Below are 21,870 nucleotides of genomic sequence, written 5' to 3'. Positions count from 1 at the left end.
GTCTTTTTACATGGATGCATAAATACCTATTACAGCATTATCTGAGGACTAACCCAGTGAGCAAGAGCCCAAATTCCCTTTCTCATAAAATGACCAAACCCCTTCAGAACAGGAAAATGGAGAGACCTCCAGAAAGCAGAATGTTGAATGAAAGGCAGGAGGTTGTTTTCAAGGGAAACCTTGTCTGGCAGATGGGACAGCCCCCTTGGAGAAGAGGGAACTTTGTGTGGGATGCAAGGCATGGTGATGTCCCTGATGTCCTGTTTTACACATGGAAAATCAGCACTTCCTTTATCTTGGGGTGTGACCTCTGAGTGCTGTGTCTAAAAATCCAGAAAGCCACAGCAGAGACCTCACCTCAGCAGAGCACTCAGGAAAAGGGGATTTTTAGGAGATCAGGAGATGCTGTTCCCCTCGAGGCATCCTTTCCTGGCAAAGGGAAGGGAGAGAGCACAACCAAAAGCACAGATGCACACCCCTGTTGTAAAGTATTTGAACCGTGATAGTTTGCCCCAGCCAAACCATTTTTGGGTATTTTTACCAGAGCCCTCAGAGTGGGACCAGGCTGGAATTACCCTCACTGGCTTCACTTGGCCCTTCCACCTTCAGCTGCAGCACATCAGCCCCAAGAGGGGTTTCAGCTCCAGTCTGAAGGTTCAGGGGGAGAGGTGGGACAGGTTTATTTCTGCTCCCTGGCCTTTGCTCTCTTGTTGTTTGGATTTCCTGGACTAACTTGGCTGCTGAGCACTGGATGGGTTTTGTTGCTGCCATCATCTCGATGCTGCTTGCCTGCATCAGGAGCCCCACCTGTTAGAGCCCTCAGGAATTCATCAAGGACTGAAAGGTAAACTGTGCTGAACTGGGAAAGAATTGGGAAAGGAGAGGCTGAAAAACTAAATACCAAGGCAGCAAGGAACAGATAAAAGGGACTGTGCTGCACTGCATTAAAACCAATGCTATTATCAGAAAAGTGTGTGTGGAGCTCATGGACAGAACAGAGAAACCAGTCCAGCACTGTGAGGTCTCGTGCACAGCAGTTGCAAAATGTGTGTGGACTGTGTTATGTGAAGGTTGTAAAATGTATAGGTAGAGCAGTCTGTAAGAGTAGGTACAGTGTGTAAGTAGGTGCAGTGTGTAAGTAAGCAAGGTGTATAAGTAGTATGTTATGTATAGGTAGGTAAAATGTCTCAGTAAGTAAAGTGTGTAAGTACTGTGGTATGTGGAAGCTGTAAAAAGTACAAGTAAGTAAGAAAATGTGTAAGTAGAGTGATACAAGCAAGTGAAATGTTGAAGTAGGTAGAATGGATCAGTAGTAAGGTGTGTAAGTAGGGTATGATGTCAAAGTTGTGAGCTGTGTGAGCACAGGGGTGTTTTAAACAGTAAGACACTTATGCATGATCAGATTGATTTGTGGGTCAGAAGTCGTGAGTTCCTGCACACCCCAAGCTGTGAAATTCCTGCTGCTGTTGCTTAACCTTGGAATCCTCCTTCAGGACCAAAAAATTCCCATTAGGATGCCTCCAGGAGGAAAAGCAACCACCCTCTGTTCTCTTAGCTGGTTCTTTCCTTCCCTCTCATCAGAGAAGCATCTTATTTAACCACAACTAAAATTTGGGACTGAGTTAGTGCTGAGGGGAATCAGGCTCCCAACCTTTGGGGATGGAGGAGCCAACAGATGGAACAGAGCAGAGAAAACGGGATGCAGATACAGAGAATAGCAAGAGGGATACAGGCAGAAGATTATCCTCTCCAGTTGATCCTTTTCATTTGTGTGGGCACAGGCAGATGCTCAGAGAAATGGGAAAGCACCAAATTTGAGAGGGATAAAAGAAAATGCAGTCTGATACAAGGGATAATTAACTCGGGGAATGTGTGGCTGCAAGGTGATCCTGAGAGCTGAGGGTTCAGGGGGATTCAGGAAAAGAGGAGGCTCGGGGAGTGTGAGAACAGCTCTGATTACATCAGATGAGATTAAATGCAGAATTCGTGCTCGTGTGTAATGGGCGAAGCACCGGAGAGTGAGGAGCTAGGAATGAGCTTTCTTGAGGGATATCTTTCCATAATACTCCATTACAGGGTTTCTAATTTCAGCCTTTCAAACCTCTAAGACTGAACACTGTTTGACATTGAAAACTGAAATGAAAAAGCTCCAGAGGATGCTTGTATTGTAATTCCTCTGATTTATGTAACCATTTCTGGGAAGTGCCTGTTCTCTGAAAACAAACTGCCTGAGTGTGGAGGTAAAACTGCATTTCAGTATGTACCTGGGTAAAATGAACCTTCTGTTTCTGAGCCACTGGCAGCAGTGAGGCTGATCTGTGCCCTGGGGCCCATCTGCAGCCCCTCGGCCGGGGTCTGTGACCTCCCAGGAGGAGGAGTCCCCGTTAAACCCCGTGTTCATTCACCCTGACAGGCTGTAAATCACTCCCAGGAAGGTGGGACACCTCTCAATAACTGCCCAAACCACCTTTCATTTCACATCTGTGTCTCCAGTGCCGTCCTGCTCCCAGGTTTGTGCTCAGGGGGCAGGAGTCTCTGGCTGCAGCAGGCACGGGATGTGCCTGGCACTTCACTGTGAGCTGGATAAATATTTGTGGCTGGGCAGAAATAACCGAGCAGATTCCAGCTCGGAGGGGAAGCCCATTTGCTGTGATTTATCCACTTGCTGCAGAGGATAAACACTGATGCCATCGTGATTGCCCCTTGTAAAGATCCTGTCAGCTGCAGCAACCTGGCTGTGCCAACTGTTGTGGCTGCTGCTCGGCAGTGAGGCCCTGCAAGGTGACTGTGAAGGGACAGCCTGGCAGCAGCACCCGGAGCTGCCCTGCCTGGGCACTGCCACCCACCTCAGTTTTTAACCCTTCCAAGGACAGGAAACTCCCTGTCCTCCTCACAGTTTGGTCGTGGCTTTGTCTCACCCTGGCAGGAAACACTGAACGTCTTTGGGTCTTAATGCAAAGGTATCCCTGAAAGGGAAATGGAGAAATCCTTTATTTCCCATCAGCAGCAAATCCATTCTGGTACTGCCTTGGTGGTTTGCTGAGCACATCCCCGTGATTTGCTGCATGTCTGAGCTCCCACTGCAGTGTTCTCTCAGGTTTGGGGCACAGCACGGTGTGCCAGGATAAGAGAAGAGCGTTTGAGAATTTCCTGACACTTCTTGCACTAAACTCCACACCCTGCAATCTCTGAAGCATGTTGCATGCTGGAAAGCAATGGAGTTTCACTGGAAACCGGGCACACAGTCCCACGTACTTAAGATTATCATCAACCTGCCAATTCCCTCTTATCTGAGACTTCTTTCATTCTGCTTCCTTCCCTTTATCCTCTTTGTGTGCCGGTGCTTGAGCTCCTGATGACAGGAGATCGCAAGCCTGCAGCTCAGAGCTCCTGCAGGACTCCAGTCCTGAATCCCAGAAAAGCCAGCACCTCCGGGAGGGGAGAGGGAAGTTCTCTCTTTGCTTTCGTGCTGATCATCCCCAACACAGCCGTGCAGACCGAGCTGTGGGGAGGATGCAGATCACACTTCTGGAGTAAGAAGCGCCAGTGCGCTCCGGAGCTTCCCGAGGCAGGTTTGCCTCCAAGGAGGAGGGAGCTGAGCCGCTGATGGGTCTGACAGTGCAGAAGCTGCTGTCCAAGCTCTTCCCTTCGCGGTGTGCCCACACTCAGGCTGCAGGGGAGGAAGGGGGCGCGGGTGTGTCTCTGCACGGCTGGAATAGGAGCAGCACCACACCTTAACCCACCAGGAACGAGAATCCCCCAGATGTCATCTTGAGCAAAAGCACAACCTTCGTGTGCTACCTTGGTTCTGATTGCGCGTCTGCAGAGAGTGCAGCGCGGGCAAACCTGCCTTTTGGCTATTCTAGGTGTAAGCTAATTGGTGGGCAAGGCTCATCCAGACACTTGAAGTCCCTTTTCCAGACAGATTTTCTAGGGAAAAGTATCTGTGTGCATTTAGAGATCGATTCTGGAGGGAAATTGCTTCTTTTTTGTTGTTGTTTTTAATATTTGTTAGGCATGAATACAGAGGGGATTTTCTACTTTGGAGCACACCACTCTGAGCCTTTTTTATTTCACTTTGGCTCTCTCTGAGCAGGAACATGCCAGGCTGCCTGCAGTTTTCCAGCTGGGTCCGGGCTTTGGGAATGGTGGGGGCTGCCCAGTGCCCCCTTTCCCCCACTGCTGCTGCCCTGTGCAGGCTGATGGAGGCTCCCCAGTCTGGCCTCCTCTTCTCCCACTCTCAGTGGCATGAGCAGTTGTGCCAGATGATATTTAAATATGACCCTTTTAATCAGGTTACTCAGTGTAATACAAGCAAAATGATGATGAGATGGATGCCGTCAGTGCACTCCCTATTTTTATCTCCATTGATTCTCCTGTGTCTCTCATGAATCACCCTGCTGAAGATGTGACAGGTTTATGTCAGCCACAACAGGGCTGTAACAATATTAGCTCCAGCACAAATTCAGCATGACACCAGGATTGTGCCTCACTTGACCCTGTTTGATAAATCCGTGTACAGAATGAGCAGCTCTGTGCTGGGCTGCACAGAGCAGGGGCAGGTTCAGTTCTAAGGCATTTTTCTATATAAAGAAAGGCTTGTGCTTTTACTGCTCACTGCCCTGGCTCCAGGCAGGGGATTGTATGTAAATAATAATGTTATTTCTAGAGACTGTGGCTGAAAGACATCCCAGCTCTTCAGTTCCAGCCTCTTCGTTCCATCCTAGCTGGAATAACTCATGCCCAACAGCACTGGTTCTTACTACAACCCAGGGGATCCTGGCATCCTTTCCCTGCTCCCCTGTGCTGAGAACAGGCAAGGCAGAGAAGGAAACCTTTGCAGGAGAGGGAGACTTTGGCAAAATCAGCAGCTGGAGATTAAAAAAAAAAAATAGGAGGAGGCCTTTTCCTGCTGATTTCCTCAAACTAAGGGAATACAGAACCTTCATTTGCAGTTTGGATGAGCTGCAGTAAATTGCCCAACTGTTCTCTTCTGCCAGAATAATGCACTTGCCAGAAGCTCATCACTATAAACTGCTGCAGCTCCATTGACTCTGGCACAGGCAGAGCTAAAGGAGCCTTTGGGTCATTTGTTCTTTTTTTTTTTTTCTGAGAAAAAGTGTTCTGCCACTTAAGACAAAGGGCAGGGAGCCAGAATAGATGATTTTGTACCCAATTTTCTCACAGATTTTCTGTAAGAACTCACAGATAAGAGCAAGGGCTGGGATTTCAAAGAAGTTTTGTAGTTAAATTTACTAAATTTAAAGCTCCTGTCACTGAAATTTCCTGGAGAAGATGGCTGTGAATTCACTGGGCTCTACCTGTGGCCAATGAGCTGTATAACAAAGCCACCCCATGGGACAAGGACGGAGTTTTGACTCTTTGAAAGCCTGTGCCCCCCTTCTTCAGCCCTGCCAACACTAGGAAGTGATTTTAAATATGAGGCATGAGCTTGTCAGCACCACTTTGTGTAGCAGGACTTGAGCCTCATTCTAAGAATTGCCATAAAATACGCTCTTGGTGTTGCAAGCAGATGAGTGCAAACATAAAACTCTGGAATTCTAGCATTAATTAAAGCTCCCCAGCAAAGTTTGCTCTGCATCCCCTAAATTACCTTGCTTAAATTATTTAAACCCCCCAGTTCTCACTGTGCAGATGCACTGTCAGCTGGTGCCACAGAGCAGCTCAGCCCCAGCTAAAAGCTTCGCACTCTTCTTATTAGGAGTTGCTAAGAGTCATCAATTCCAATCAATGTGCCATGGAAGTAACAGCTCTCAATTTTTCCTAGTTGTGGAGGGGTACTCGGCCTCCCCAGTGCTCCCTCACTCCCTCTCCTCTCCAGGACTCAAGGACAAATCCTGGATGGAGAAGCTGGGTCAGAGTTAAGACTGGGACATGGTTCAACAGCTGCTGCCGTGGGCAAAGCAGACTCAGCTTTTTGAGGTTTTATCCAATGAAAATAGATTGGGACAGTGAGAAACAAAGACAAGTCAAAGCACCAGCTTTCCCCAGGCTCAGCTTCACACCTCCAGCCCCACCTCCCCTGCCCGAGCAGCACCGAGGTGATGGGGAATGAGGTCCGGGGCAGCTCCTCTCTGCCACCCCCTTCTCCTCCCCCTTTTTCCCTGCTGCAGTATGGGGCCTCTCCCTGGGCTGCAGCCTTCCAGGGACAGGGCTGGGAACAAGCACACTGCCCAGGGATAAGTTTCCCCTGATTGCTGACAGTGCAGGGTAACAATTTAGTGCTCACAGAAACACTCAGCAACAGAGTCCTGCAGAGATTCCTGCAGCAGCTCCCTGAAATAATCCCCTCTGTGCAGAGTGAAAAAGGTGGGATCTCCTCACCTTCCTCAAGGACGTGTAGAAATCAATTAGCACACGAGTCATCCTAAAAGAGCAGCTGTCACATCAGCCGGGGGGAGTTCAAAGAAAGGCTGAAGAGGGAAAGCGAGAATTGTTCTTTCTTGTTACCTCGTTACCTCGCCCTGCCAAGTATTTCAGTACATCCTGGAAAACTGGGTGAACTTTTGCCTGTGGAACAGCCTGATTCCCACCCCAGTAATCTGCTCAAACATGGGAACACTGCCCCTGGCAGCAGGAGCCAGAGGGCAGGGAGCCCACAGCCATCTCCTCAGTGCAGAGCGTTTCCTCTCTGCCCCTGCCCTGTGCTCACCCCGGTGCTGCCCCTTCCCGGAGGCCCTCCAGATGCACAACCTGGCAAGGACGAGCTGCTCTCGAGCCAGCCACCCAGGGAACGCTGCCTGCAGCAGTGCCAGCTGTGCCAGGGGCCACCTCTGCTTCCCCTTCCTTGCTACTGCTCCTCAGTTCCCTATTCCTGAGAGAAGGGAAGCCCAGCGAGGAAAAATGATCCTGTGACTGCCCTGTGGAGCTCATGAGGACCCCACAGACAGTCATGGAATCATGGAATGGTTTGGGTGGGAAGGGACATTAAAGCTCGTCCCATCCCACCCCCTGCCATGGGCAGGACACCTTCCACTGTCCCAGGCTGCTCCAAGCCCCAATGTCCAGCCTGGCCTTGGACACTGCCAGGGATCCAGGGGCAGCCCCAGCTGCTCTGGGCACCCTGTGCCAGGGCCTCACCACCCTCACAGCCAGGAATTTCTTCCCCATCTCCCATCTAAACCTGCTCTCTGGCAGTGGGAAGCCATTCCCCCTTGTTCTGTCCCTCCAGACTCTTTTCCAAAGTCCCTCTCCATCTTTCTTGTGGGCTCCCTTCAGGTACTGAAAGGACACAGTTAGGTCATCCCACAGTCTTGTTTCCAGGCTGAACAATCCCAATTCCCTCAGCCTTTCCTCCAGCAGAGCTGCTCCATCCCTCTGATCATCCTGGTGCCTCCTCTGGGCTCTCTCCAGCAGCTCCACGTCCTGCCTGTGCTGGGCCCCAGGGGTGGGGCAGCTCTGCAGGGGGGTCTGCGGTGGGTGGCAGAGGTGTCCAGGGGGAGCCCTTCCCACCCCGTGAGCACCCTCTGGCCCCAGGATGTGCCCACCCCAGGAATCGTGCTGCCATTTTCGGCCAGCAGCGTTTGGGGCTGCTGTGCAGGCACCCACGGGAGAGCTGCAGCAAGCAGTGGTTTAGCTAAAATCCCCGTGTCCCACAGACGCCGGGCGCTGCAGGGGAAGGGCTGCACATGGGAGAGGATACATTGCCCCAGCTGCTTTTCCTTCAGGACAGCTGGGGTTTCAGGATGGCAGCAGAAGGATTGCAGCTCCCCAGTGCACTCGCTGTTCAGGGCACATCCCACCCTCACTCCATCTGCAGATGCCTTTAACGTCAGGACACGGCTCAGCCGGGGGCCATGGTCCCCAGGGAGCTGCCAGGGCTCTGATGGGAAAGGGAGAGGCTTGGGCAGCAGAGCGAGAGCCAGCCACGCCAGGGCACGCCAGGCTCTTCATTTCAGAGAGAAAAATCTCCATTCTTTGGAAAACACTGCTCAAAAATTTAATCTTCATTCAGCTCAATGGAGCAGCCTCATAATTTACAGCGGCAGATAAAGCTGGGAGATGTAATGTGAAATATCTGAAGCGGCTCTCCCCGTGATTTAAAATGCACCTTGGGCAGCAGAGCCTGAACTCCCCTCGGCGTGTGTTTCTGGCAGATAAGTAAACAATTTGGAACTTTCCGAGATAGTCGCAGCCGGGGAGGCAGGAGCTCCCGTTAAACTGCAGCTGCAGTGCCCCACTGATAAGGTTTTGGGGTGGTTTGGCACAGCTCAAAGGAAGCGGCGCTGGAAGAATAAAAAGCTTTTTGTGTACAAGTTGTTGGATCGGAGATAGCAAGAAGAAAGACATCACTTTTACAGGAGAACTCTGAAAGTGGCCTCAGTGGCAGGGGTGAGCCTCAGACACAGGGCAGGTGCCAGGGCAGCTGAGCAGCCCCACGCTGGGAGAGCAGGGGCAGCAGGGACACAGGGGCCAGGCTGGGGAGCTCAGAGCACACTGCTGGTTGTGTTCTACGCAGGGACAGAGAGTTGCACTTAAAGTCTTTAATAAACAAATAAGATGGGAAGGTGAAAGCCCAGAGGATGGAAAACACCACACCAATGTTGACTGAGCAACCCCAAAATCCCGCCTGTGTTAGCCAGCTGCACGCCAACTCCACAAGATTTCTGCCTCCTTCACTGCAGCCTTTTCGTGTGGCATTTTGCATTTCATATTGGTAAGCACAGGCAAATACACTGGGGGGGTTAGTGTCCTGTTAGGCCATTTTGCTGGGAGTCACAGAACACGCTGAGCTGGAAGGGATCCATCGGGATCATCCAGTCCAGCTCCTGCCCAGGAACCCCACCCTGTGCCTGGGTGTCCGAACACTTCTTGCATTCAGACAGGCTTGGAGCTGTTTGGCACAAGCCCAGTTTATCCCACTAAATGCATTTGAACAATCCTGAGTGAAAACAGCCCAGCAGTGACTCCACATCCTTCTTGTGCCCTGTGCTCATTCCTCTCCCGTTCCCACAGGCTGTTACGGATCACCTCTTTCATTTTTAAGTCATTTCCTATGCTCTTTCTGAATTCTAAGATGAGTCAAAGCAACCAAACTGAAAATGTTTTGGTCAGAAATTGTAATTTTGTCTCCAAATTGCGGGGAGGAATTCTGAGGTGGCTCACTCATGGTGTGCTTAACAGTTCTTGGTGCATGATTGCTCCATGATTTTCTGTGGCCAGCCACGCTGCGATCCACGTGGGACTGCTGAAGTTATTCATGGTGCATTTCGAGTCCCAGCCCTGATGTGGCAGTGGCTGACAGACCTGGAAAAGTGTAGGACAGCTCCAAAACCTGACCTAACTCCCAAGCAGCCTCCCGTGTGATGGTGACACGATCAAAGGGAGTTTTACAGGTGTCGGGCGGTTGCTGCAGCAACCTGGCTGCTCTGACTGCTGATAGGCACAGCTCTGCCTGATCCCGGCTCAGATGGCTCCGATTAATCCCCTGGGACTGTGCCAGGGAGGTCGGGATTCATTTGCAGTTCCTCGAAAATGAAGTGACTGTTCCATGGAAACTACTCCTGAAATTCCTGCCGTTCCCCCTCCCTCATGTGTAACCTTTGTGGGAATGGCTGGGCTGGCACAGGGCCCCAGGAGGGTCAGGAGAAAGCTCTTCGTGTCACAGCAAGGACTTCTAAAATGGATTTGGCTTTTATTGTATTTTTTCCTGAGTGTGGGCACGGAAAAGGTTATTTTGGGAAAGCAGGAGCTGCGTTTTTGGGGGCTGTGTTCCCTCTGGCTGTTCACATGTCAGTGCATCCCATTTCCAGTTCTCCAGATCTTCGCTGGGCCAGGAGGGAAGCAGTGAAAGCCAAGGGCTGTGAGCACCGAGCTGTGCCTGTCCCAAGGCCAGAGTTAATCCCAGCCAGCCTGGCTGGATGATTGTGTAAGGACACGTGCAGCTTTGATGGAGACTTCAGGAGTCTGGAGGCACATCCCACATCCCTGCACGCGGCTCAGGTGCTCCAAAAGCCTCTGCTCGGAGCCTGCTGGGAGCAGAAGAGGGAAACGCTGTGCTGGAACAGACATGGTGTAAGAGAACAAGTCAGGGCCATTCTGTGTTTGCCAGCGAGCGACAGAGCAGGAAAATCCTTCATCACCTTCCCAAAGTGCCCAGTGCCCTCCTGAAAGGGCATAAAGAACAGAATGCTGCTGCTGTGTCCAAAACGTGTGTAACTACAGAGGGCCTGTGGGCCGTAGTGCACCAGTCTGTGGGAGTGCCAAAATGGGGAAAAAATTTGTATTGTAAGGCCCTAAAAGCACCAGTTTCCAGGGATTTGTCTCCTAATTATACCACCCAAGAGTATAAGGTCTAGAAGTTGTTCTTCTCAGTACTGCCTTGCAGAATCACACTAGACCTGACTTTTCTGATCCAGAACCCCCTGGCAGGACTCTGCTCCTTCCCTCTCCCCAGGGCAGGAGGACAATAGACTTGTACCTTCAAACAGTTCTCCTCCTTTTCTTACAGCTACCTGATGTTGTCCTTCTGAAATAGATCTGTTTTCCCCCAAACCCTCTGATCCCCAGCACACAGGAATGTCTGTCCCTGCTTATTCTGCCCCAAACACCGGGAACTGAGCAGCCTGTGTTAGTTACAGTGCCCTGAGGGGCTCTGGCTGTGTTTTGCCGTGTTTGAAGCGGTGCTGCTCCACCTGAGAGCCAAAACAGAGCCCAGGAGCGGTGCTGAGGCTCCCAGCCGGGGGCACCTGGACACAGTGGCCATGGAATGTCTCACTGCCCCTCTCTGGGGAGTTCTGCAGCTTGCTCCCCCAAACTCTGCATTTCTGGGGGTGCCTCTGCACTCTGACTGTCACTTCCACCCACCCGGCCTCCAGCAGGACCTCAGTGGCACCCAGCAGGGTGGGAGGGAGCTGCTTCTGGACCCCAGCCAGAATCAGTGTGCTGCAAACAGAATGTACCTTGAAATAGGCCAAGTTTGCGTGTGCAGAGCCGGGGACAGGACGTGGGAACAATCTCAGTGCTAAAGGAATTTATATCTCTCCTCTTTTAAACTTGTGCAGCCTGAAGGCTCAAAGGGAAAAAAACCCGAACCCAACAACAACCCAACTAGGAGGTGTGATTGCAAAAAGCCTGAAGGACCCAGAAAAGAAGCTCAAACCCTGAGCCTTTGACACCTCCTTCTGCCTCTTTGGCCACAGAACTGATTCACATTTTCCACTGTTTGTGCCACCCTAATTTAGCGTCTTGGTACAGGTGAAGGTGTAAAGATAGGTAAAGGAATCTTCTGCACTGTCAGAGGAGAGGAGGAGTTTAACAGCCCTGTCAGATACTCACCCCTGCAGCTGAAGTGAAACCAATGCCAATGTGGAATAATGAAGCTGTTCGGATTTGGAATTTTGATTTTGCCCTGAGAATGCAAATTCATCATTTGAGAGCTCATCATTTCCTGGAAAATACCCTATAACCTTCAGCAGGGAGAGAAAGGGAAGGGTAATAACCCTCCCACTGCAAAGCTTGCCCAAGATCATAAACTCATTACTGCAAACTCAAATCTAAAGTCCACCCAAACTAGGACAGACTGGGCTTGCTGGTCACAGCCCCAAAGCCGTGCAGCAAAACTAATCAGTTCTGGGATGAGATTTTTTTCTTTTGCTGCAGTACAATCTATAGTTTAGTTGGTCAAATCAAGCCTTTCTGAGAAAAGAAGATTAGAGGCAGCTGTTTAAAGTATTGAGGGGGGAGCAGGATTTAAGCTTTATTACTGACCAGGATATACAAAACAGACTGTAATGAAAAACAGTATTGGGATTGTATTTGCAGCCCGAATGGGAAATGCTGAGAGAGGACAGGGCCATATGGAGGAGCTTAGAGCTCCGGCAAGGGCTGCTGCCGAGGGAAATGCCCTCTGAGTCAGGGAAATGGGTGTCGTGGGGAAGCCAGGGGAGTTAGAACAACAATTACCACCCCTGAACACTACAAACAGGCTGCTGGGCAGGAGACCAAACTCTGGAAAATCGCATTTTATTCTGTTTGTCAGGAAGGTTTCTCCTGCCCAAAACACCTGACCAAAATACTCTGCTCCTTGGGTGGAATTTCGGGAATTCCGTTGCTCCAGGACTCCATCCCGGGCTGCCCGAGCGGCTCCGGGTGCTACCTCAGGGAGGCTCGCAGGGTGTCCCATCTCCCGGCCCGCCTGGAGCCACGGGGACACCTTGGGACACACCGTGAGTAAGTGAGGGGGAGACAGTGAATTACCCAGCACAGGCACCAGCTCCTTCCCAACAGCCCAGCAACTCCTCACCGAGAGAGCGAGGGGAACTTGCCGCGGTCACCCACGGAGCTCCTGGGAAACGCAGCACTGCCACACTTATATTTCACTTTACTATGCGCTTGTCAGGTTTTTCTCTCCCTCAGCCCTGCCTAAACCACCCCAGCTCTGGTCCAGGCTGGACAAACCCAACCTGCCTTCCTCAGTTTGCACTTTGTGCCCTCAGCACCTTTCCTTTGCTGTTCTCCACCAGCCTTTAGGGACAGGTGCGGGACAGAAGCCGCTCACACCCTTTGGTTTTGTTCACACAGCCCTGGCTGGATGCTGCAAACTCACCCAGCCCCTGCATTATGGGACATTTGAGGACTATCCTGCACCTTTCCAGCCCAAATGTTCCCTGCCCAAGGAGGTGTTTAGGCCGTTCTGACAGGGGAGGCACAAAGCGCTGCTTTTCCGGAGAGTGCAGCTTCCCCAAACCCCGAGCAGCCCTTTCCCCCTCCCCGGCAGCCAGGACATCCTGGCACGGCCGCTCACCCAGGCAGCAGGAGTTCCCTTGCTGAGGGGTTGCAAAGCATTTTTCACCAGCCTTTTATAGGGATTTTTAACTCAATTACCCATTTAAAGCTAGCCAAACATTGCCCTGCCTCCCACTTGTACAGTGCTCTCAAATCCAGAGAGGAGGGAGAGGCGTGAAAATCAAATTTTGGATGCTTTGGTAACAATCCTTTAGAAATACTTGCAGCAAAATAGTTTTCCCAGAGTGTAGAATAAGGAAACTTAGGTAAAGTGTATCTCAGTGAATTGATAAACCACTGAGCATTCAGAGTCCAGTGAACAAAATGTATTTAATGTCTCATCATCTGATGAGAAAAATGCAACCCCACTCCCTATAATATCATAAAATGGCATAACTTGTAGATATCTAGTAATAAATACTGCAAATGAACATTTTTCTTGATGTTCAAATACGTTAAGAGACTTTGCAAGAAGGGTTTTTGCCATTTCACATTGATGAAGCTCAGATGTGTGTTAGTGTCATTCCCTTCACAAACAAATAGTTGGCAAAAAGTAGCAGATTTGCAGTGAAATTAATGAGGTTTCTCTCTTTGTGATTCTCGTGAGGGGGAAATGGTAATTTCACACAGGAAAAGAACTCACAGCTTTAGCCCTGCTTGGGGAAATCCAACAGAGATTTTGAAATGTATACTGAAAATTTCAGCTTATTAGAAATTGGTAATTTGTGGGTGAGGTTGACTTGCGTGTGTTTGGTTTAAACCCGATATTTCTCGGTCAGAGATACATGAGAGGGGGCTTGGCCTTGAGGAGAACACAGTTCCCTACATCTGGGAATTTTGCTCGAATAAGGAGTAAATCAGTGCAAAGGACGAACCCTTACATAAGTACTCCATTCACACAAACACAGGAATTACTAAAAACCCTTCTGGTTTCTCTCTCCTCACCTCGAACGATTCCTGCAAACCCTGACACCTGCTCCTCTGTTCATTGCCAGGAGCTGATGATCTCACAGATAATTCCAAGATTCGTCCAAGCAACTTCCTTCCTCTTCTGAATAACTCCAGTGCTTTGTTTATAACTTGCTGCTGGGTATTCTAACCCAGACTGGAGCTCAGGTGATGACCATCTGTAAATTCTCCCATTATTCCACTGAATTATACCCTCACAGCCTATTCATAACCTGCAATGGATGTCCAGTGAGGAATGAGAGCTCTGCATCCATCACTAATAAATGGATGATTCTGTTGGTGCTGAGATACCTTTGGAAGCTGTTTCTGCACCTGAGCATCTGCTCCAGTTCATTTCCGTTCTTCCTTGGAGATCATTTATTTCATACAAGTGGTGCGAGTAGGATAGGTAAGGACTTGGTGTAAAAACTGAAAATTCCTTGGAATTCAATGAAAACTATTGGGGTCATGAACTTTAAATACACTTTTGTGTAATACAGGCTGGTGGGTAATGTGCAGATAAAGAGAGTATTTCCTTGCACAGCCCCATTAGCTCATGTGTCAAGGGAAAAGCTTTGGAACAGGAGTGGGGAAGAAATACCCAGTAAGACACCAGCATTTTATTTTATTACTGAAACTTAAGACTCTATCTTATCTCCGAATCCATTATTTTTATCCTAATGAGTCAGTTTTACCGGTCACACTGCCATCCCTCATTTTTTTGTTTAGAGAGCTGGAAAAGGAGTCGTTAGTTAGATGCTGGGGAATAACTATAATTCATATCACTCACACGTCCTTTCTCAACTAATTAAACACCAGCAAGACAATCCATTTTTATTACAAGCCAGAAAAAAAAATTACTAAAAAGTAAATCTGAAAGCTCCCTGACAGTGGCAAACGCAATTAAGCTCTCAGTGTATGAATTTGGGTGCAAACTGCTGCACCATTGTACGGCAGTGCTTCTCTTCCCTTAATTAACTGAAACACGGGGAAGAGACTCTGATGGCTTAATGGCATTTCCTTCGCTGTCAGAAATGCTTGGGGATGATTTTATGATGTTATCACAAAGAGATTTGGAGGAGTTACTGCCATTACTCCTCTCTGCCACCTCCAAGAGTGACAGATTCCATGAGAAACTTTGCTGCTGTTAACGGATGTGAAGGATTAATATTTTATAGCATCGTTCCTTTATAGGCAGCGTAACCACAGCAATAAGAATACCCTTAATATTTTATGCATTCCCAGCCCCGTGACAGAGCCGGAGCATCGACTCCCCTGCGCATCCCTCTGCATGGGTGTGCCTGAAAGCAGAGCAGTTTGTCGGGTTTGTGGCTCTTTCCATCCTGGCGGAAGTGAGAGAGGGGAGTCAGTGTTGGGGTCCCATCCCCGCGTGCCCCGAGAGAGCAAATCTGACCCAGAAATTCGCCCAGCCCTGCGGGCACCCCACGGAGAGCAGTTTGGGGAAAGCAACGCGGGCAATCGCCCGAGGCCGGGCTGGACACAGCAGACGCAGCAAAGTTCTGCAGGGCACAGGGTGGCGAAGGGGGACCCCAAAGCTCTGCTCGGCTCCCTGCGAGGCTGGAGGCAGCTGCGAAGCCGAGCTCTCATCCTGCACACGGGCATTTCGGCTGAGCTCAAGCCCTTTAAACGCTGGCACGCTCCTCCTTCCTTCGGAGGCTATTCCCCATAACCAGAGTAAGTTAAGGCAACGTTTTGTGCATTTCCAGAGCATCCGGCCGGTGCCCGTGGCTCAGGGATTTGAACACGATTTTCTTCCCCGGGTTTCACTGGCCCTGAATTCCCCCTGTGTTTGTGGGATCACCCAGCTTTGTGCGGTGTGTGCACGGCTCCCCTGCAGGGGTGAGCAGGGAACAGCAAACTTCACCTGAACCCTCCGGGAAAGGCGAGCCCACCCCGAAAGGGGCCAGCGGGGAGCTGACGGCAGGTTCTCCGCTGCGAGGAGCCGAGTGCCCCCGGCTTCGCTCCCCTCAGCCCGCGTTGCCTTTGCCCAGCGCTCCGAAGGGCTGCACCCGTCCTTTACTTAAATGTTCCGGGTCCTTCGCTCTCTGAGCACAAGGAACTTTCCCGTGGTGTTTCAGGAAACGCTGGTGTGGGGGAGCTGAGAGGGGTTAAGGCTTGCCCGGTCAAAAGGCATGGATCTTTAGCTCGGCACCTGGGGGAAGGCGCCTTTGGGAATTGCGGGATGCTCTCCCCGGTGCCGTGAACAGCTTCTTTCCTTTTCCTTTTTTTTTTTTTTTTTTTTTTTTTGGTTTGTTGGTTTGTTTGTTTCCTTTTTTCGCCCCTCATGTTCAGTGTTTGTCAAGCGAAAGAGGGATAGACAAAAACAGCAGCGTGCCAGATCCTGCCTACATCTTTCCCACAGTCTCTCCTAACCCCGAACTCTTCCGATACTTTGTATTCACCGTCGCACTTGACTGACACAAGAAACCCACTGTAGGAAGAGAGGCTTCCTGTGAGCCGAGCCCCGTTTCCATGGTGCGGACTTTTCTACTTAAAAATAAATTCCCGTTTCCCGGAGTTTTCCGCGCAGCCCCGCGGAGCCGCTCCCGCCCGGGGGCAGCGACAGCAAGCCCGTCCCGCATTCCCCAGCTCCCCTCCGGAACCGCAGCCGCCCTCCGCTCCGAGCCGGGACGCCCCGCAGCCGTCGGCGCGGATTTTACGGTCACCGAACCCTTCCTGCGGCAGTGACAGCCGGCTCCGGGCTCCCTCGCACCGTGCCCCGCGGAGCGCCCGGAGCCGACACCCCGCAGGCTCCGGGGATGCTCCGCCGGGATCCCCGGACCCAACTTCCCCGACACCGCTCACCGGAGCCAACTTTGGGCAGCGGCCCCGCGGAGCCCCGGCAGCGCAGCGTCCTGAGCATCCCTGAGCATCCCCGATCATCCCGAGTATCCCTGGGCATCCCTGAGCATCCCGAGTATCCCCGAGCACCACTGAGCATCCCCGAGCACTCCCGAGCATCCCCGGCCCCGGAGCGGCGGCTGCGCCGAGCAGGAGCCGCGCGGGTCCCGCTGCCCGCCCGGGCGAGCTCCCCGCGGCCCGGGAGATGCCCGGAGTCCCCGCCCGGCCCCGCCGCGCCCCGGCGGCACTCACCGATCCGCAGCACTTGCTGTGCGCTCCGGGGCAGCCCCGCCGCGGCGCACAGCAGCAGCAGCAGGAGCCCCCCGCCGCCGCCCGGGGCCGCTCGGCGGGGCCAGCGCGGGCCGAGGCCGCTCGCCATGCTCAGTTCATGCCGGCTACCCCCGGGCGGGCCGGCTCCGCGCCGCTCCGCGCCGCCCGCCCATGGCGCGGGGGCTCCGCGCTGCCGCCGCCGCGCTGCCCGCGCCCCCCGCGCCCGAGGGACGGAGGGACGGAGGGAGGGAGGGACGGAGGGAGCGGGAGGATCCTCCCGCGGGGCGGCCCCGGGCGGGGCCAGGCGGCTCCGGGCTCCGCGCGCACGCGAGGACACGCGCGCGCACACGCGCGGAGCAGTCCGGGAGCGCTGGGATAGGGACAGGGACAGGGACAGAGCCCTGGAACAGCTGCCCAGGGAGGGCGTGGAGTCTCCCCCCTGGGGACATCTCAAACCCACCGGGACGTGTGTCACCTGCTCCAGGTGGCGGCAGGGGGTTTAGTCTGGATGCTCCCCAGAGGTCCCTGCCAACCCCGGCCACCCTGCGATCCCGCGATTCTCTGTCAGGGACAGACGAACGGGGACAGAGCTGTCCCTGTCGCCGTCCGTCCAGCCCCCGCGGGTCTCCCCCCGCAGCCCTTCCTAGGACGGGAGAAGCTTTCCCCCCGTGCCTTCCAGTCCCGCAGCTGCACGGGGCTTTGGGGGGATGTCCTGTGCCCGGCAGCTCCGTCCTGGGCGCCTGGCGTGGGACAGGATGAGGGTGCCCAGGGTTGGCAGGCTGAGGGACACCCCTGGGGACGAGGGGGAGGGAAGGAAGCGCTTTCAGCAGTGTCTTTGCTGCTCTGCAGCCAAATAAGGGACAAGAAATGCATCCCCTCAGCGCCCGTCCCCAAGCGTGGCAGGAGCCTCAGCGAGGGGACAGCAGGGCTGGCGCCAGGTGTCCGCCAAGCAATGAATCCTCGGGGCCAACTTTGAACGCTCGGTGACAGGGATCACAACATCCCCTGTCCTTGGCTTGGCCTGGTGACTTGGTGTTCTCAAACAGTTTTTTCCGTCTGGTTTTTGAAGGTTTGATGAAACTCGGAGTGTTTCACATAAAGCAAATATATGGGTCCTGAGCTGCTCTGAAAAAAGAAAACACCACCAGAGGAGAATGACTCCCACCTAGCAACAGAACTAAAATTGCATAGCTGAGATCCAAAACTGAAATCGTTTAGATTTGTTTACTTTGTATTCCTCTCCAGCCTGCCTAACTATTGTTGCAGAAATTAACTCCTCGGAGCGGTGGCAGCACATGCTGGAATGCAATGGAAAGAAAAGCATCCACATTATATCTCCCAGTCAGTCTCAAATGGATCCTGGAAAGAGCTGCCTCCTGTTTACAGAGTGATGGAGGCTGTGCAGGAGTTCCCAGTGCTCAGATTCCCAGGCAGGATTCCAGTTAGAGCCCCAGTTTCTGTTTCTCACATGTTGTAAAGTATTTGAACCTTGATAGTGTGCCCCACACAAACCATTTTTGGGTATTTTTACCAGAGCCCTCAGAGTGGGACCAGGCTGGAATTACCCTCACTGGCCTCACCTGGCCTTTCCACCTTCAGCTGCAGCACATCAGCCCCAAGAGGGGTTTCAGCTCCAGTCTGAAGGTTCAGGGGGAGAGGTGGGACAGGTTTATTTCTGCTCCCTGGCCTTTGCTCTCTTGTTGTTTGGATTTCCTGGACTAACTTGGCTGCTGAGCACTGGATGGGTTTTGTTGCTGCCATCATCTCGATGCTGCTTGCCTGCATCAGGAGCCCCACCTGTTAGAGCCCTCAGGAATTCATCAAGGACTGAAAGGTAAACTGTGCTGAACTGGGAAAGAATTGGGAAAGGAGAGGCTGAAAAACTAAATACCAAGGCAGCAAGGAACAGATAAAAGGGACTGTGCTGCACTGCATTAAAACCAATCCTATCATCAGAAAGTGTGTATGGAGCTCATGGACAGAACAGAGAAACCAATCCAGCACTGTGAGGTCTCGTGCACAGCAGTTGCAAAATGTGTATGGACTGCGTTATGTGAAGGTTGTAAAATGTATAGGTAGAGCAGTCTGTAAGAGTAGGTACAGTGTGTAAGTAGGTGCAGTGTGTAAGTACTGTGGTATGTGGAAGCTGTAAAAAGTACAAGTAAAAAACGCATAAGTGTTGTGGTACGTGTCTGTATAAGTAGTATAAGATAAGCGAGTGAAATGTATGAGCAGGTAGAATGGATCAGTAAGTAAGGTGTGTAAGTAGGGTATGATGTCAGAGCTGTGAGCTGTGTGAGCACAGGGGTGTTTTAAACAAGAAGGAGTTTCTGTGTAATCAGATTGATTCGTGGATCAGAAGGTGTGAGTTCCCACACTCAGGGCATGGTTTGGGTTCACCAGAGACAGTTCCTGCCTGAAATCAGCACTGTTGGTTTCTTGTTTGTTTCCCTGAGAGAAACCCTTTCCTTGGGAACTGCCCAGAGGCAGCAGCAGGTGCTGGTGCCCAGAGGGACCTCCCGCAGCCCAGGTCCCTGGGCAATCCTTTTGCTTCCATGAAGCCAGGGTGGGATGCCCTGAACTTCAACATGTAAGATGCTCTTCAGCCCACACTGTGCTCGCTTGTTCTTCCATTACTGTGCAGGGAATAATAAAAGGTAGGGTGGGTAGCAGCAATAAAAATAAAGTAACAACAATTTGCCTTTGCCATGTAGCACATTAACAGTGCCAGTGGTGGCAGAGGCCTTTACTCAGGAATTTGAAGTCTTTACTCTTGTTCCACAACATGGAATTCCAGTTGGATGCAATGTGTTAATCATTACACACACTGCAGTAGCTAAAGCCTCGTCTGATATCAGGGCCTCATGTCTGAATTTGGGGATGTCAAACACCTCCTTCCGCCTTTGCATCCTTCTGGGATTCTGGTTCGAGTTTGGAAGCAGCCACAATACCAGAAGAACACGTGTATTCAAGTGTGTAGGGAAAGCTGGAAGTTTTCCAAAAAAAACCTTGTAAGTTTTCTCCGTTTCTTGGTCAATTTCTGAGAAATTTTGACTCTGTTGTATCAGGACTTTAACCAGACCCTATCCAACCTAAGGTACTACAGAATAGTTTTAGTCGTTTTTTTCCCTCTCTTTAACAGCACGTGACCAAAACAGCACTGAGTTCCATGGAAGTGAGGAGGTAAAATTAATTTTTAAACTCAAAATTGTGAAGACCCAAGTACTTTTGCTGGAGCACCGTAACACATAAGAAAGCAACTACGGATTATCCTCCCAATGAAAAGAGGACTGTGATCACAACAAGTTAAAACATCACATTTTAAAAAGCTTTTGGGCTTAAGTGCTGTCTTTATTTATATTCCCAGGCCCATAAATGCAGTCCCCTTTTCTCTAAAGATGTGCCAGTGAAACTCTGAACAAACCAGCTCTGATCTCCCCCACTGGCCCAGGGTAACATGAACCTGCAGAATTGCCTCTCCCTGAGCTGGGGGGGCTTTTCTCCACCGCAGTGTTCAGCTAAAAGGCACAAATAACCCACAACTCAAACACAACCCCCTGCAAACCCTTCTCAGCCAGAGACTTGCTGTGTTTTTCCTCCACTATACGATGCACCGGAGAGTTTTGGAAAAGAAACACCCCCCGCCTGGGTGTCAGAGAATCCTGGCACATCCTCCATCCAAGGAGAGGCTTCTGTTCATTCCTGCTTAGTCACAGGCACCTGGAAAGTTCTGTGAAATGAGTGTGAGCCTCCAACCTCTGACCAAGGGCAGTGCTTCTGCTCCGAGAAGCTCTTTCTGTACTTCCTTCTTACAGGAGAAGTAAACCCCCCAAAACAACAGCCTTTTAGCAGACAATGAGGAGGGGAGAAGAATACATTTAATGTTTTTATTCCTCTGGCTTGTTTTCCCAGTGCATATTTCTCTTTTCTGCCATTCATTACTATTAATTATGAGTAAGCTGGTGGGGTAAATTAATGACTGTCCCAAATCTCTGCCAGCATCATTTCAATGTGTCCTAACTCATTGTTCTCCTTCCACACTTCTTTCAAAAGAGTGACTTAAATGTCAGCAAGAGAGTATTTCACCTTATTCACTTTATTCACCTTGGTCCTGGCATTGTAGACCCTTTTGCACTCATCCGCAGATGTGGGACAGGATTTTGGTAAGGAAAAAATGCTCTACTGCTTAAGAACTGCTAAGACTGTGCTCGCAAGGAGGAATGTCTCAATTTAAACACGTGCAGTACATGCTTTGATAGCTCACATCATCGTTTACATAGCACCTGGCAAAATTAAACCCACAGGCAGCTGCAGTTTTGGGGTTTAAATCTCTGCATTCTAAGGATCATGGAAGCTGTGTTTACTCCGTGAATGTTTTGTGTCTCCCTTGGCATTTGCATGATCTATTTTATATATCCACACAAAATATGTGATAAAAACAATAGATGGGATTTTGAGAATGTGTATAAACAGGTTTAAATTTATGTGTGTGTCAGCACATCACTGAAAGGATACTTAGAATATTTTAGGAGCTGTGCATTACACACTTGCACGTATATAAAATATAATCTCTGTCTGTATTATATATAAATGTGTCACTTCAATCCTGTGGGCTGGATCCCAGAAGGAAAGGTGAAGGAAGAAGGGGGAAGTGGAGCTGCAGGGAGGCAATGAGGAGTCAGGCATGGATAAATTTGACATGGATAAATTTTGGGGACTTCCCACTCCTGTGGCTTCCACCCAAGGGTCAAGGAGTCCCTGGGCTGGGTTGGCATATGGCAGGGAGGAAGGAGAAGGATTTTATTCCTCGGAGGAGGAAGAGGGAGTTCCATTTGCCGTCCCAGTTGTGGTGCATCGTGAGGAGCCAGCTGGGCCTCTCCTGGGCCTCATTATTGATCCCTTCCCCAGGCCTCAGCAAGGCCACAGCTCAGCCTGGAGGCGTTTGCCCCAGCTCCACCAGGAACCACCAGTGTGCCAGTGACCCCTGGTCCTTCCCAGGGGCTCCAGGCGCGGTGTCCTGCTGGCACTGAGATAGAACATTCC

At 51.1% G+C, this 21,870-nt stretch overlaps 1 protein-coding gene across 6 annotated transcripts in view; it reads right to left on the bottom strand.

Annotated features, from left to right (window-relative positions):
• Positions 1-16,951, bottom strand: part of GRIK1 (glutamate ionotropic receptor kainate type subunit 1) — a 108,255-nt gene extending 91,304 nt beyond the window's left edge. For all 6 annotated transcript variants that reach the window (XR_004237149.1, XM_032094597.1, XM_032094588.1 and 3 more), the window contains exon 1: positions 16,810-16,951. Coding sequence is in view for 5 of the 6 variants with exons in the window: in XM_032094597.1 (XP_031950488.1) it covers positions 16,810-16,936 (127 nt within the window). In the remaining variant the exon portion in view is untranslated. The remainder of the gene's footprint in view (positions 1-16,809) is intronic.
• Positions 16,952-21,870: the final 4,919 nt, after the last annotated feature.

This window comes from Corvus moneduloides, chromosome 2 (assembly GCF_009650955.1).
Source record: "Corvus moneduloides isolate bCorMon1 chromosome 2, bCorMon1.pri, whole genome shotgun sequence".
NCBI classification, from domain to species: domain Eukaryota; kingdom Metazoa; phylum Chordata; class Aves; order Passeriformes; family Corvidae; genus Corvus; species Corvus moneduloides.
This window is presented reverse-complemented; position numbering and strand designations above follow the sequence as displayed.